This window comes from Copidosoma floridanum, unplaced genomic scaffold (genome assembly GCF_036245765.1).
Source record: "Copidosoma floridanum isolate Cflo_tuat_1 unplaced genomic scaffold, Cflo_Japanese_pri ptg000030l, whole genome shotgun sequence".
NCBI classification, from domain to species: domain Eukaryota; kingdom Metazoa; phylum Arthropoda; class Insecta; order Hymenoptera; family Encyrtidae; genus Copidosoma; species Copidosoma floridanum.
Window position 1 is genome coordinate 2,927,567 of NW_028321907.1, and position 16,494 is coordinate 2,944,060.

At 34.7% G+C, this 16,494-nt stretch overlaps 3 protein-coding genes across 4 annotated transcripts in view; 1 reads left to right on the forward strand and 2 right to left on the reverse strand.

Annotated features, from left to right (window-relative positions):
- Positions 1–1,146, forward strand: part of Syx1A (syntaxin 1A) — a 61,552-nt gene extending 60,406 nt beyond the window's left edge. Inside the window, exons 9-10 of one of the 2 annotated variants that reach the window (XM_089597157.1) lie at positions 335–429; positions 533–1,146. In XM_089597157.1, the coding sequence (XP_089453283.1) occupies positions 335–415 (81 nt within the window). In that variant the 3' untranslated portion in view covers positions 416–429; positions 533–1,146. Of the gene's footprint in view, positions 1–334; positions 430–532 lie in introns of those variants that run through there. The other variant, XR_016293389.1, reaches the window with a different exon arrangement.
- Positions 1,147–8,908: 7,762 nt separating this feature from the next.
- On the reverse strand, positions 8,909–10,601 carry LOC106638760 (uncharacterized). The gene is made up of 7 exons (XM_014352097.2): positions 10,398–10,601; positions 9,946–10,205; positions 9,735–9,857; positions 9,612–9,667; positions 9,460–9,538; positions 9,266–9,394; positions 8,909–9,192 (listed from the first exon to the last, which is right to left on the reverse strand). Exons 1-7 carry the CDS (start codon positions 10,483–10,485, stop codon positions 8,986–8,988), a joined length of 942 nt encoding a protein of 313 aa, XP_014207583.2. The 5' UTR covers positions 10,486–10,601; the 3' UTR covers positions 8,909–8,985.
- Positions 10,602–10,949: 348 nt separating this feature from the next.
- coro (protein coronin) lies at positions 10,950–15,042 on the reverse strand. Its single transcript, XM_014352072.2, has 6 exons — positions 14,761–15,042; positions 13,706–13,920; positions 12,772–13,253; positions 12,303–12,681; positions 11,995–12,231; positions 10,950–11,907 (listed from the first exon to the last, which is right to left on the reverse strand). Exons 2-6 carry the CDS (start codon positions 13,901–13,903, stop codon positions 11,731–11,733), a joined length of 1,473 nt encoding a protein of 490 aa, XP_014207558.1. The 5' UTR covers positions 13,904–13,920; positions 14,761–15,042; the 3' UTR covers positions 10,950–11,730.
- Positions 15,043–16,494: the final 1,452 nt, after the last annotated feature.

Sequence of the window (16,494 nt, forward strand, 5' to 3'; positions counted from 1 at the left end):
AAATAGAGAATGTGACTTGATATAGAAAAAAAGCTCCCTCCACGAGGAAGCAAAATGTTGTAAAAACTCTGGACGGATAAACTTTGGGTACACAATTTAGGCAGAGCAAGGAAAAAGTAAAATGAAAACGTGTGTAGTATACCATACACGTGGATATATGTATGTGTTTCACGATGTTTGATGTTATTTGTTAACGTATATATACAGTACTCGATATTTTCATATGAAATAAAAAACATAAAAATAATAATAATAATAAACTCGTGACTAATCGATGATTTCTTTTTTCTCTGAAAATTTTCTTGCACTCGCTTTTTTACTTCACGGAGAGCAGAAGAAGATCATGATTTTGATCTGTTTGACTGTCCTCGCCTTAATTGCCGGCACCACTGTCATGTCATACTTGGGCCTGTGAATTCCATGTATCAGGTAAATTTTTCCATTCCCATCTATATATATATATATTTTACACCTACGTACTCGACTAGTGCGTCAACTGTACCTCAACCATTTTTTTTTTTTTTTTTTTCAGGAGAACCCGGAAGCGCAGTCGTAGCGCGTGTGCGGTTTTTGGCGAACGTGTCAAGAATCCCGTTCGACGGCGCCGCGCCAACGCCCACGACAAGCAGCTGCGCGTGCAAAGTGTGTATACACCGCGACGACGAACAGAGCAAAAACAAAAAAAAAAAACCAAAAAAAATGAAGTATACTCAGCAAGAGACCAAAGCCAAAATGATGATACCTCGTTTGTTGTTGCGAGAGGACTGCGCTGTATATCGGGATAACCGGAGTCGTGCAAGTGAGCCATTGGCGGTCAATCGCGATTTGAAAAAATAAAATCAATCTTAGTAACCGTAGCGTGCATATACAAACAGCCATAAAATCCTACGTAATATGTTAACGACAACAGCTCACTCGTGCGCGCATGGGTGTATCATGCGACAGACTTGTGTCGATTACACGTCGAGTAGAGGGAGAGAGAGGAAGGGAGATAAAACAAAGAAACAAACGGGCAAACGGTAATAATACGGTGGAGGTTGCCGCTGCAATTTGTCAACTCGTTCGCTCGCCCTTTATTGTATACGCACGCACCATACGATGCTTACACTCACCTCCTCGGGAATCGAACTTCTGCGCTATACACACACACACACACACTTGCGTATATATATATATATATGTACGTATATTTATTGTATTCATGCGCGCGCCTTCGCCCTTCCTCCCCTCGCGTACCCCCGTTTCTCTATTAATAACGTGCACACCCATCCCATCAGCCCCCCTTTGGCACGTACACACTTATATATGTATATATATATATACCTGTGTACTCGGAACAAACACGGCCACCTACGTCACGGAGGAACCCCCGCGTTCCTTTGTGCCTCTCTCTCTCTTTTTCTCGGAATGAAAAATATCATTGAAAAACCAAAAAAAAAAATTTGGCGAAACGAGAAGCCAGAGACGAAAGAAGGACGCCATGCACGCGTGGTGATAATGAATCGTACTTATACCTGAGAGTAGTCCAGTTGTTGTACACATTCCGGCAGGCCATTATTTGCTGGCTGAAAAACAACAGCGACGCGAACACCGAGACCCACACACCCACACACTTAAATAGGTATATACTTTTAGCCGTAAAGTTTCGTTTATCGAGGGAATATTTTTTATGGAGTATTTATTAATTTATTGTAGATAGCATCATCATCATTAGGCTTAGGTAAAAAAGGCGAGCTGAGACGAGCGAGAGAAATTGAAATAAATAAATAAATAAATATATACAATAATAATAATAATATTATGTAGTACGTATGTACAAGAGAGGAAAGTCGATGAATACAAAAAAAAAAAAAAAGAGGAGACAGATTATGGCGTATTCTGCTGCAGCAATAAATACTTATTACTTTAATTAAGTGGTGACGAGCGCGAATCGAGGGATGAGTGCGAGTGCGAGATGAGATTGTAAGCTTCGCGGCGAACGTGTGTGTGTACCGCTCTTTATATCATATAAATATCATACATTATTATAAATTAAACATAATATTACGCTGAATAATGGCATAAATTTTTTGTGTGCGCGCGAGAGAGTAAGATAATGTAAAAGGGGATGATCAGGTTGTTTGGCGTAAGCAGTAAAGGTGGAGATTTGGATTGCGTTGGCGAGTAAAGCCGAGTGAGTTATTGCATCATATTATATATATTATACATATATCGTATATGTAGGGAATATCGCGAGAGCGTTGCGAGTAAGATTACAATGTTATTAAAAGATTAAAGAAATGAAAAGAAAAAAAAACAAAAAAACAAAAAAAAACACGTTTTCGTTTGAGATATTATTATAAAAAATATATTAACGTTGCAAAAAGTAAGTATTTACCAAAGAGGTTTACGCGCAGACGGGTGTTTTGCGAGGCAATTCGTGCGTTATTAATCATATATAAAAGAGACGAAGGATAAAGGTAAGGGCAAAAAAAAAAAATCATTAAGTGACAACTCAGATGATGCAACGTTATTCGTTCACACGTGAGAGAACTTGTGTTTTCGGGGATGTATAATAAAATATGCTGGGGGAAAGAATAGGAAAGAAAAAAATAAGAAAGAGTTGAAATAGTATTATTATTTCGTTGTTATTATTATGAAAACTCGAAAGCCCACGACCCTATTGTAATTGCACGGAAGGCGTAATTGTTAGCTTAGTTGGCTACCATTACTACAATTATTTTATTATATGATGTAAATAAGAGCGACACGAGAGTCATGATGGAGTTGGTAAGCTCAGTTGTTTGCGTCGGGAAGAACAATGTGTCGAGTGAGACGTTCATCCAGTACGTGCAACGTCGAAGGCACTGGCCTATCGGTTTTTCCTCGAGCAAAAAATTGCCGCAACCTCACGTGTTCCACTTGTTTTCGCGAGCTCATCGTATTAGCGCGGCCGCGCTGAAATCTGTGTTCAGAAACTTATTTTTTACAATGGACTCTTCAACATATACATGCCATTACCTACTGCTGCCATTTTCACGATAAATTATTTACGTTGTCGCGATATTCTTTCAAGTAAAATAAACATATCTTTTGAGTAGCACAAGTGTCGATTACAAAAGACTGGATGCGAACACGTAATCACGAATGGAGCCTCAGTGTCTTCGACGCGTTGCGTTCGTCTCACGCCTCGTATAAAAAATGTACGTGCTATAGCATAGTTGCTACATCGGGAAGGTATAAAAATTACGTGAATCGACATCGGTCTAGCGTATGACCGAATAATAGAAATTACAATTTTCGAGTCTGGGCATGTCAATGTGGTTGAAAGAAAATAGAAAAAAATTGTTTTTTTTTTTTTTTTTTTTTTTTCAAGCAAATAGTTAATCAACTGCTATACTTACTCGTTGGGAAAGTTTGTCTCGTGGTCCACATAGTCTACATTAAAAAGGCAAAGAGGAAATGAAAATGACGAGAGATGCACTGCTGATTCACGTAGCGAATGAAATATGATCAAATTATTACTACTTACTGCAACTCGGAAAGGTCGATCGAGATCTTTTTACTAGATGAGTAAGAACGTATAAATATATCATATATAAACTTAATTAATTGCTGCTACTATTACTACTACTACTATTACTACTAGTGTCCAGTCCTTCAAAGTTTCATGGTTATATTGTATAGTGACGCGTGGATTTTTTAACGAAATCTGTGCTAATTTCCGACTTAAAACTTTTTCCCATCGTCGCACGTAGATTTTCAATTTGACGTTTCATAAGAGTAAGAAAGAAAGGACGAGGATGAGAAAAAAAAAAAAAATAAGGAAATACTTGAATTAATGAAGAAAAAGAAGTATACATAATATGTATTCAAGGAGAACTGTGATCGACAAGTTTCGAGCGCGCCTAAATTGCTAAAATAAAATGCAAATCATGATAAATGTTGATTAAGCGTTTCGAGTATTGGTAAAGAATAATAATAGTATTAACAGTAATAATAATAATAATAATAGTAATAATAATAATAATAATGGTAATAATAGTAATAAAAATAAAAATAATGTAATTTACTTGTATTTCACGAATCCCTATACTTATTTATCGGATAAACAAAAAATTCTGTACATTATAAAAATAAGTATCATGTGCAAATAAATTACATTATGAAAAATTATCAAATAAAAAAACAATATGGATAATTACATATACTTTGGTGATACTCGAATCTCTTGTTTAAGGTGATGATGTATTTACCGAGACATTGAAATTTAGACGTGCGATGTAACCTTTGAATTTATTATAATTATTATCAACTATACGTATGAATAAACAAAAAGAAAAAAGAAAAAAAATAATCAACACTGCATTATTATCGAATGGCTGGTGCACTCCAATATCGAACACTGGCGCAAATACATCCACGAGCTCTCGACAACACATAAGCGTACAAAGTATCACATGATAATTAATTAATAATGTACACGTATAAACAGAAGTACACGACCCGAAATGACATGATGATTTATGCATTACGAGTAAGACGTGGCGCAAATGAGAGAGAGAGAGAGAGAAAAAATTCTTCTAACTAGAACTCTGGCTGTTTATCTGCAACGTTTAGTGGGTTGACAAAACAAATAAATATATAATTTCCAATATTCGCTATTTCAGCGTTACTATTAATAATACAAATAGCGTGTTGGAATATTAATGACTAATTTAGTAAGTTTGGCCTAAAAACAAATAATGTGGTTGGAATAACTTCTCGTACCGGTCCATTGCATTGCGACTCACGATGTAGTTCTTGTATTTTCATTTCATGTTTTTTTATTCTTAAATTTCGTAAATGAAAAAAATGAATGCATGAAGTAAACAAAAAACGCACCTTGTTATCTTTCTCTCTCTCTATCTCACGACTAAAAAAAAAAAATAAATAAATAAAAAATAAATAAATTTCGACGTTTTTCTCGTCTTCCTGAATTTTTTCGCTCTTTTTAAAACTATCTTTTTGGAGTAATTGTCATTATTAAGTGTTATTAAGTAAGAATGGATTGCATTGCGCAAACGATAACGTGAACAAATGAGGTAATGACATAGTCATAGAAAGTGTACATAAATATATTACCTTACACACTCTTCGTTCTGCTCGCGCAACTCATTAACGAATATTATACGGATGATAATTATTAAAGTTACACGCAATTATTATGCATAAGGAAATTGGAGATAAGATGACACGTTATAATATATTGTAATGTGGTATAACGAAATGAAAAGTTGAAAAAAAAAAAAAATTTACTCACTTTCTTTTGATGTCTAAGAGACTAGTGAGCGTAGCGTTCAACCTCGGCATTAAAACTCTCGCACTGTGTATATTTAAACGAAAAAAACAAATTTTTTTTCCATTTGCCTCACACAGTACACGCACGACCGAGTACGTAATTATAATAATATACATATTGTTATTAATATAAGTACCGGATTCAGCTGTAGTTGTGCATAAAAACAGAAATCAATCATGCGTTTATTATTGGACAAGGGAAAAAATTTGTTAATAATGGGGAATACGTACTAGATCACGTGAATATAGTTAGTTTGACGTTCATTGGAAATAATAGCGATTCAACGTGACCCGTAAGTGACTATAGGTGTTTTTAATTTGATTTTCAAAAAAAAAAAAAAAAAAAAAAATTTGAGGGAAATCATCGAGTATTTTTGTAAATTGTACATTTATTGTCAAAGTAATAGTGTTCATATCTTTACTTAATAAATCTTGATAGTGAACGGCTTTTGCTCTAGTGTATTTGGAAACAATATTTAAAAATGGGAAAAGCATAAAAAAAAAGAAATAACACTAACAATCAAGCGTGTCGCTTGCTCAAAAAAAAAGTAAAAAATGAAAAAAATGTATCCCTAATAAACGAGAAAAAAAAATTCATGCAACTTATTGCTTACATTTAGACATCAAAAATGTACATTTGGTCGGTGTCACATCGGTGCAATTATGAATAAAAAAAGGCTACTTTAATAACCTTATAAGTGTCAATTCCACTTTCAGCTAAATCATAATTTTGAAAAATATTTAGAAACGAATGATTAATGGAAACAGCAAACCATAATGTACGTAACAAAAACAATTTAAAGTACGACTAAGTAATCAATAACTTTAAATTGAAAAAAGATGAAAGAAAAAGTTCACGTGAGCGAATTTCATGCAAAAAAGTGAGATTATACATAATGAGCTAATATTATTAAAAAATAAATAAAAATCAATAAAAAAAATGTGAGGAGAATCATATTGAAAAAAAAAAATAAATAAATAAATGAAAAAAAGTAATCGATGCGCAGTAAATAATCTACGATGTTGTAGAGAAAAAAGTGAGAGATGAGAAAATATTTAAATGAGAGGAAAAAAAAACTTACAAATACTTTTTATTGTAGGAATTTCATAGTGAAACAAGAGTTCATAAGGAATTCTGTATTAAATGATGACTTATCTTAATAAATCAACGGTGTTTTCTGCCTATGAATATTATATTAATGTCTCGCAATTTCATCGGGCGATTAACGTACATTTTCTCGTCAAAAATCACCACATGAAACGCTTTTCCTCAGTTCAAACGAAATAATTGATCTTATTGTGAAAAAAAAAAAAAAAAAAAAGATAAATATATAAAATCCATACATATAAACATATAAAGTGTACAAAATTGGCAATAATTTTCAAAACCTTCCGTGACATCGACAGCAGCTCAACGCGCTCGGACGTAAGGAAAAAAGTAAAAAATAAATTGAATCCTCAAACTGGACTACAAACGTGCGTGTCGAGATGCTGACGTTCACGGCAAGTATATACATTGTGATCAAGTGAATGTGCCCTTTCGACGCGTATAAAAGAGAGGAAAAAAAGTAAATCATAGCACAAAACGAAATCCTTCATCGTATACATGTAATAGATGAAACGATGCGAGAAAATCAACATCTTTTCAGCTAAAGGCATTTTCAGGAAAAAAAAAAAAAAAAAAAAAAAAAAAAAATAGCTGCATATCGAAAAAATGAACTACCTATAGAGAGATTCAAACTGTCGCGACGCAGGTGATCGGCTCTTCGGGTATATGAACTTTCTATACACTACATTCAGACACACGTAATGTAGATTTTTTAATCAAATCTTTGTTAGACACATTTTTTAATTTTTTTTTTTTTTTTTTCAATTAGCTTTTATGCATTTTTTATTGTCTGTAATTCAATGTGAAATTTCGTAGTGAAAACGTAAAAATTTAGAAGTCATAAGCAAATGAATCTCTTTGGATTTTGCTCTAATACAGATTAATGAATAGTTTTCCATAAGTTTGCCAACGTGTTTCTGGTCTTATATTTATATTATTAAGGTTATATTGTTAAATTTTGTGAATAGAAAAAACTTTATGAAGTTGTGCGTACGTTTTTATATAATAAAATCGACTATGTTGAAATGCTACTGAGTTTACGAAAAAAGTATCATGGCTTTAAAAAAATGTATGAAAATAAAAATAATACCATCTCGTTGATATAAAAAGAAGAAAAAAAAAGTAAAAAAAAAAAAAAAAAATTTGAACTCCTCCGAGATTTGAATTCTTATGTTTAGTTTTGTGGACTTTTTCCTACGTAATGTCAGAACAAAAACAAGTTACCGCAAAATCGCTTTTAAATTGCTATAAGTGTTATAATGTTGTATTATATTCAAATAAAAGCTACAAGTTTTTAATAAATATCTTAGAAGTAAAAAGTTTATTTGACTTGTTGGCCAATTAACTGTTTTACGAACATGTAACAATTACATTACCAAAAAACACTACAATCATACAAAATTTTGTACCATGTTATTAAAAAAAAAAAAAAAAATTTACAAACACATGACACACACTACTAAAAACAGAGAAAAATATATATAATGTCAGGCGAATGCTCGTTAGAGTGACAACCTCATACTGTTGTATAAGCGCAAAGAAAATTTTAAAAACATCAGTATTTTCTATCGTTCCGAGTGCACTATAAGAAACATTTTCACCTTTACGCCTAGCGATCAGGTTTAATGTACAAAAAATTTTGGCTCTTTTTTTACTTTATATCAAATACTCACGTAATACGATCTCCGTTCTAGTTGACTTTAAATATTAGCCGATTAATTTAACAGAAAACGATCTGAACATTTGTCAGTTTTTTTATATATTTGAAAGTATCTCTATAGAATATCAAAGAGCTGTACATAATTGCATGTAATTTTTGATAGACGCAATCATCACTTTTGTACACTGTCCTACTTACGTGTTGAATCAAGATTTCTCTGATTTTGCTTGTTAATATAAAGTCTAACTCCTATATGATACAAATCGTATGTAAGGAACTACCACATGGCAAAGGTATTAACGTTACATGCAGATTTTCAGTTAAAGATCTTGTGGAATAACAGTAATAAGATATACATTTTAGCTATTAAAAAAAATCAGAGTGAACGTAATTTTTTTTTGGATACCGCGAGAGAGAGAAAAAAGAGCCTGTCGCAGTCTAGAGGTGAAGCTCGTTGTGTTGATAAAAAATTTAAAAGCACCTGATTCGTTTTAAAGATACTGCTGTAATGTGTACATTTCCAGATCGGAAGTAAACTTCAAAATATCTTTCATAACACGTGTTGTAATTTTACCGCTCCACACATTTTTTTTTTTTTTTTTTAATTTTTGAATCAATAGAATCTATTTTTCAACACATTAATTTACTTCATGTTTATTTTTCAAGGCAAATTTGCTAAAACCGACACACATGACAAGATAATAGAGATAGAGACTTAAATCTCGAGTCGAGTCTTTATCATCCACTCTACAAAAACGTACATTTAAAAATAGTACACAATAGGATATCATGAATTGAATAAATAACGTTTTAACTTATAGATATATATTATATTTATCTCATTTCTTTTTAAAACTTAATAAAATTTGATCATGAATAATTAATAACACTAAGCAAATCACATTGGACATAAAATTGAGTCTTTTTCATCAGACACATTAGCGGCCTTCTCTTTAATCTGATCGGAGAATTCACCGTCTCGGTAAATATCTTTCTCCGGAGCATTTCCAGCAGAGGCGGCAGATTCTTTGATAAATTTCACAACAGCTTTCTTGTTTACGTGAGACATGCTCATTATGCAACCCCATGATAGCAATGCCAAGGGCTAAATTGACAACGGTAGAATATTTACTTCACAATATATTGGGTAAATTATTGTATTCTTATTAAAAACTCACTCTTTTCTCATCTAGTAGGTTGTTAGGAGTGATAATGTGCCTGCGTAGACAACTTTTTACTAGATATTTTAATTTCTTCACTTCAACCTTATCTGCACATGGATGATACAACATAACAATGGCACCATGCTGCGAAATTGAATCAAATTCAAATTAAATTAAATTAAGTGTTTTACAAATCTGCTAAAACTCACCTCCAAGCTGTGAAGCCACCTTTGCGCTGGAATGTACGAATATTCTCCGTAAACAGGCCATATTGGTCTATGAACTCCACTGTAATAAAAAATCATTGAGAATAATGACACGACTCGTTAAAAAAGAAAAATCATAATAAAATAATGCATACTATAGCGGTATATCCTCATTGTATTCAATGACATCGCTCATGCATTTGTGCATTGCCTAAAGTAAGAGTTAGCTGTAAATTAAAAAAATCAGTTTTATGAATTTTAAGAAAGATGATAATTACCACATAATTTTTAGGAATAGTTTTGCACATAATTTTTGGAAGTAGCCTGAGGTTAGGTCTTGTCATTTTCCCATAACATGTTGTACTTGACAGGGAATAGTCCCAATCAATAGTTAAATTAGTCTAAAATATAACAAATTACTCGATTTATTTATTTGTTATTTTTTTTTTTTTTTTACTTATTTGAAGTGACAAGATAAAAATGATTTACCTTGCCATCATCACAAGTGGATGACTGGACTCCCATTGGTACTTGGTCACTACCAGGATGTGATCCATTACTTTCCATTTTGCTGACTTTTGGAAATATTTTTGGAGGTAATGCAGGTTCATCAGGCCTAGCTGGAAACCATCTACCTGTCCAAGATTCAACTGGTTCTTCTGTAAAACCTCTTCTCTGCTGCTCTCTATCACTTTCCTCATAATCCTTCAGCAAGTCCAGTAAATTGAATTTTCTGTTACTGTTGGCATCTGTTTGTCAAATAAAATAACAACATGAATTACTACAATTACTTCAGTGCTAAACTAAAAAAAAATAACTTTTGCCAGTTTTTTGTTACTCTAGCTATGTAGTTAAGAGCTAAGTCGAACCGATCTGAACCAGATGGAACTGAAAAATTGGTTGCAAAAAATCCATAATGAAAAGAGAGCATTTTATGTTACCTTGTACTTCAAACGTGTCTGGATTCGCAAAGGAGCGTCCCACTAGGATAACATTCCATAGATAGAATAACAATTTATCGTGGTACATGTTAAACAATTTGATTCAAAACACTATTCAGAGGCACATCTTGCAGTTCTTCACACCAGTCGACGTGCGTCCAGATTCCGTATGTTTACGTCGCGCGAATCATAACAACTGCATCTGTCACCCGCGTCGTTCTCAAAGTGGTTTTCCATCTGCGGCAAGCAACGCATCACCTGCCGCCATCTAGTTTCAAATTTACAGAGTTCAGAGTTCACAGAGAACTAATATTTCATCTGTATTATACAAAAAACAGCTATTTTTATGATTATATATTTCCTTTATTACATAGCCCACTTAACTTTGTTTACTCTTTTGTCATATCGTCAATTGTTTGGCTTGTCGTACTTGAGTAAACCATGACACAAAAGCACAAAAATCAAACGATTCTTTAAGATTCATCATGAATTATCGGAGAGTAGAAAATATTACGGGTTACTAAGTATTTTTTAATTAAAAAAACAGTGAAATATTTTTAAATCAATTTATTTTTTCTTTTGTATGTTTAACGAGACAAAATTAAATTTTTCATTATGAATTGTCAGTAATATATCAATCATATTGTAACTCGGTTGAGTAACAATTTAATTTTTCTTAAAAAAATTCGAAAATACAGTCAATCTTGTAAATTGTAAAAAATATGATACAAGACAATTCACAACAATTTCAATAAATTTTTTTTTTTTTTTTTTTTTTTTTTTTTTTTTCCTTGAAATGTCAAAATAGCAATCAGTAGAACAATCGCTTTGTTAGATTTGTTATTTTACAGTAGATTTTTTCTGTACAAATTAAGGCACTTGTGATTTACGAAACGTTTGTTTTCCTCCAAGGCACACGCACATGTACATAAAAATCTCAAAAAAATAACATAACACTAAAATGTAACATAAACGTAAATCCTATTAACAGGTAACGATGAATGATTCTCGATATATTATTATGGTAAATCATAAAAAGATTATAAAAATGTGAATAAGTAAATGAATGAAAAGAGCAAACGGAGCACAATAGTAGAAGCAGAGAAATTTTTCAGACGCTGGATGTACATACAATAAATAATTAATAAGACACTGTCGATGTTTCTTTCTTTTGTTTTTGTTTTTGTTTTTTTTTTTTTGGAGCACGCTACTATTCTAAGTTACCTAGTATATACACATCATATCAAAATATAATACGCACGTATTTATCATTTATCACGCAGTATAAATGGTTTCCGTGTGCAAGGATACAAAAATATAACCCTTAGCTGAATCAAACTTCATCAGATGCAAGAGACTCTTTTTCTACGGGCGAGGAGACTTCGTTTCTTTCTTGTTCTTTCATTTGTAGCGCCACTGCGGATTCTAAAACTCGAATCCGACCCTCGTGTTTAACTATCATAGTTTTCAGTTTCCGAATTTCCTCTGAAAATTCTTTAAGAATATCTTCCTGTAAATCAAACGAAAAATTAAACTTCCATTAACATATTTTTTTTCACTAATTTTACAAAATTCTAGGTACAAACGAGCTGCTTACAGAAATATCTGCCGATGCCAGAGCAGATGTGGAGTTTGCACCAACTTTAGCTGACTTATTAAGAACATTGGCTTTTTTATTAACTTTAAGTTCATTTTTGGAAGCTATTGGTTGATAACCATCTCTCAAAGAAATAACGAGAGGTTCGGCATCTTTACCGGCTTCCCATTCTTCCGCCGTGATCGCCGCAGTATGGCCGGGAGTATCGGGATATAAGTCTTCTTGGAACAGTTCAGACTAAAATAGTTGATTTTATTTTTAATAGTGATTCGTGTGGCTTTATAGATTAAATAAAGAAAGTGATATACCTTTCTCGGGACAGTCATTGATACGACTTGACAGAAGCCGGAATTATTCAATCGATAGAACCGCGAGATTTCGCAACTGTTAACGTCACAGCCACGTTTGGGCATCATACCAATACCCCTCTGGGGATCCGGCGTTTGGAAGGTATTGATGTAGTGAACAAACGGTGGCTCGGGAGTGATCTCAAAGTAACGGATAACCGAGTCTCCCTTACCACACAAGAAAACCAAATTCGTGTCGGGATCGTATAGGGGAAACATTACACCGTTACTAGTATCAAGCTCCACCATGACGATTGGTTCAGCTAGCATGTCGGGTGCCCTTAAAGAGTACTGTCTTTCAGACATTTTGCTAAATCCCGTTGTAAATATTAGACCGCGCCTGCAAAATGTGCCAATAAAATTTCGTAAGTAAGATTGAGAAAAATTTGTTACGAATGAATTAAAAGCTTTATCGATGAAAAAAGCATACCTTAAAAATATGGCTCTTGTAGCTTTGCTACCTTCATGAGCAATAGCCTCTTCCAAGATATTCCCCGTTCTAGGCTCAATGATTCTGATTTTTTTGTCTTTGCAAGTAGTAACTAATCTCGAGCCATCCCAGTTCCAGCAGGCCGAGTAAACAACGTCGGGGTGGCAATCTATTCTCACTAAAGCCTCTCCAGTGCCAACATTCCATATAATCACAAGATTATCAGAGCCAGCTGTGAGTAATATATTAAGAGCTGTGGGATGCCACAGCACTAGACCAACTCTTCTCTGATGTAATTGTAGATCTACCACAGATTCTGTCAGAGTTCTGGAAATTCCACCATCTGGAATTTGCCAGACTTTGACCACGCAATCCTCGGATCCTGAGGCAATGACGTTGTCGTTGTGTGGGCACCATGCAATATCCAGCACTGGTCCTTTGTGGCCCCCAACAAGTGGATGGTCTGGTGATATTCTGCCAACCTGCAGTACAAAGGAACACAGGTATTGTTTTCAATTACTTTTTAAAATATTTGTTTCCTACATCAGACAATAAGATAAGTCTTGCGAAAATCTGCATTAAAGATCTTTGCACAAAAGAAAATAACAGTACTGTGGGAAAGACATAACAGTAAGCGTGAAAATGAGTAAAAAGTAAGGAAAAAAGGAGCAATGATTACGCTAATTGTTATACTAAAGTGTTGCATTTAGAATTTTACAAAAATTTGGGATTTAGGGCATTTAATTGCTGAGATAAAATTAATTTTATAATTTATGTACAGGTAATGGGTGTCAAGATCTCCTGACTAACGAATTAGAATAGTTTTCAGACAAAAACAAAAAGGATAGATAACAGTAAAAAAAAAAAAAAAGTACACAAAGTAGAGCAAACAGAGAGGGTATGCAAGTACCTGGGTAGATTTGTTATGTGTTACCTTGTTGTGGGGTAGAACTATGAAGGCTCCGCCTCCGGCCGACTCGACGATGATGGCGAGGAACTTGGGATTGACCGCGCAAAAGGTCGAGTCCCAGGAGGACTTGGACACCCTGATGTTGTCATAGCACTGCTCGCGCTTGAGGGCCGTGCCGTAGACGTGCCGGAACTTGCTGCTGCGTACCACGCGAAACGACATCTCTGCACTCTAGGGACCTACAACGAGAAATCCACCTTGTTCATGCTCATTCTTCGTTTTATCTTCCAATTTACTTCTTGTGACAAAAAATCGGAGCCAAGCCAGCCACGCAGCATGTAGGTAGGTATATATACCTTATACTTCTTTTAAATACAGACACAGACCAAGGAAGATATTTGCACACTGCCATATACGAACGAGATAGGATATACGAGCACAGAGAAAACGAAGAAGAAGAAGAAGCAGCAAAGCGCCGAAATTACTCGCACTGCGCTATATGTAAGTACTTTTACAGCCAAATGCACACGTACGCACGTACAGTAAAGTATGTACTTATACGTAAAGTGAAATGTAAGTAAGTAGAAAGGTATGTAGGTACAGCAAGCACACACGTCAATTGCCACGAGACGACGAATCTTTTGCGGAGACCTCGTTGCCCGCGGATAATGATGAGGACATGATAGAAATTAAACCGCGAACGCTAGCAGAAATAAAAAGGATCAAGGAGGAAGATGGGATATAATAAGGAGCAGAAGAGGTATAGAAAACGCGCGGCGAACTTGACTGAAAAAAAGACTCCGAACTTCGAACGCGTTCCTCCTGATTGAGGTATATGTATGAGGATACAGTACAACGTGTTGTTCTGGAGAACGTATGGGTATAAGAGAAGAAGCAGGAGATAAAAATGAGAAAGAGAGGGGAAAAAAGGAGGAACAACCGGAGTCGATATCTGCTGCAGCTCGAGGCGTGTAGGTATAGATATTCTTTGGCGGTGATGATGCTGGCGTGTGTATTAATGTTATAACCTACAAAAGGGATAAGAGTCACACTTGGTGCGCGGGAGCTTTCTTACTCACTGACTCTCTCCTCGGCAGACGTGCGGGCTGCTAATAAACCGTTACGCGTTCGATTTTTCCATGTGTACTGTTAACACGAAAACTCGCGACTATCAAGTATTCAATGATACCGCTGCTGTTATTCACTTGGTGCGCGAGTTCGGCTTGTCAGCCCTTCAGCAGATGATCCGCTCCACTGCTGACAAGCTGCGCTCTTCTGCTGCTACTCTATATGCTCCTTTTTGTCTTATACTCCCGGTGTTACGTGGCTCCGTAACTCATCCCTCGATATCGTACCGTAACAATAATAAGTACTTTACCTATATCCTAAAACTGCCCTTATCTTTTAAATCGCAATTAAAGTCTTCTGCTCTCCCTTTCCCCTTGTACTTATATTGTAAAGCTTGCAGTGATTGCACTTTTTCAAAAAATTTATCTCAATACATATATATATATATTCAAGCTTAATGAGTATGACTTCCAAATTAATTATTTAGAAAACACGCAAACAAAGATACAGGTAAAAGTGTATATACAAAATTTTATTTTTGAATCACGCACAGACGCACGTATACAACATAATACGAGTAATACGACGAAAGATGAGCCACGAGCCACACGAGGAGGAACTATATAATACTACTTTAAGGGGGCGTGCGTGCTCTATATGCTGCTGTTGTATTTTTTTTTTATAATGCTTTCTCTTTCTCTATATATTATACCTATACTAAAACTTGCTTGTCTATCTTTGTAATTTCTAAGCCGGCCAATTGCCTCACGAGATGTGTGAAAACATAAGTAATAGTATTTAACGATGAGCTCGGCTTGTTAATTTACGAATATGCCCCTTTACCGAGAGTTTCCGAGTTACTTGTACTTTCGCATATACTTATTACCGAGTGAAAAATAAACAATTTCACTCTCACGCGAATAATTCCAGACATTGTCAAATTGCGGCCAAGTATAAATGTCGGTGCCTCGTGTGCCTATTATATTTATGTGGGAATTTGCATTTCATCATGATATTTTGTTTATCTGGGTCAGATATTATTTTAACGATTTTAAGAGCAGTTTCGCAAATCGGACAATGTCGAATTTGTCGGTGTCTCTAAGGATAACCGCTTTTAACTAGTCCCAAATCGGGACTGGGTCATAATTTATATATTTTTCTAATTTACGGTCAAATTGACAAACTGGCGCTCATTGGCATCCTACGTGAGCATCAGCAATATTTTACATACCATTACGTCAACTGTTTGAGTTTATACTTCGTTTCTATGGATAATAACTGATATTATTACTTGTATACAAATAGAATAATAATATACACTGGTAAATGAACACAAAGGCCCGTGGCACAAATTTCGAGATTAATAAGGAATTAATGGCCCGTCACGAATTTGATAAAAATAAGAGAAAAAAAAGAAAGGAAATAAGCGCCACTTTGACACGTTTTCAGGCCCAATTCGACATTTCCACGAATACTATAACCAGCTTTGGGCAAAATTAGAATTAACTGATTGGGCTGTACACCCCAAAATCTTGTAAGTACGATTTGCTTCTCTTTTACCTCTCTCCCCCCCACGCACCCTTTTGGCCATTGGAGGCCTCTGGATCCCCGCGCTAAAACGACAACAATCGCCCTTTTGTTACTGAAATAGGCAGCGGCACCAACAGTGTAAGTACAATATATACAATGTCTAGCCGCGGAGCAGCAAATCTTTAGATTATCCGTTATAATTATTCCTTCCAACG

Bases quoted from the DNA above. Each gene is read 5' to 3' on its own strand.
- LOC106638760 (XM_014352097.2), bottom strand. From the start codon at position 10,485: ATGTACCACGATAAATTGTTATTCTATCTATGGAATGTTATCCTAGTG. The intron at 10,206-10,397 runs GTAACATAAAAT...TTTGACAAACAG, and splicing joins AGACACGTTTGAAGTACAAG to ATGCCAACAGTAACAGAAAA. The intron at 9,539-9,611 runs GTATGCATTATT...TTTTTATTACAG, and splicing joins AATGAGGATATACCGCTATA to TGGAGTTCATAGACCAATAT.
- coro (XM_014352072.2), bottom strand. From the start codon at position 13,903: ATGTCGTTTCGCGTGGTACGCAGCAGCAAGTTCCGGCACGTCTACGGC. The intron at 12,682-12,771 runs GTATGCTTTTTT...CACATTTTGCAG, and splicing joins ACAAGAGCCATATTTTTAAG to GCGCGGTCTAATATTTACAA. The intron at 11,908-11,994 runs GTAAGCAGCTCG...TTTGATTTACAG, and splicing joins TGGCATCGGCAGATATTTCT to GAAGATATTCTTAAAGAATT.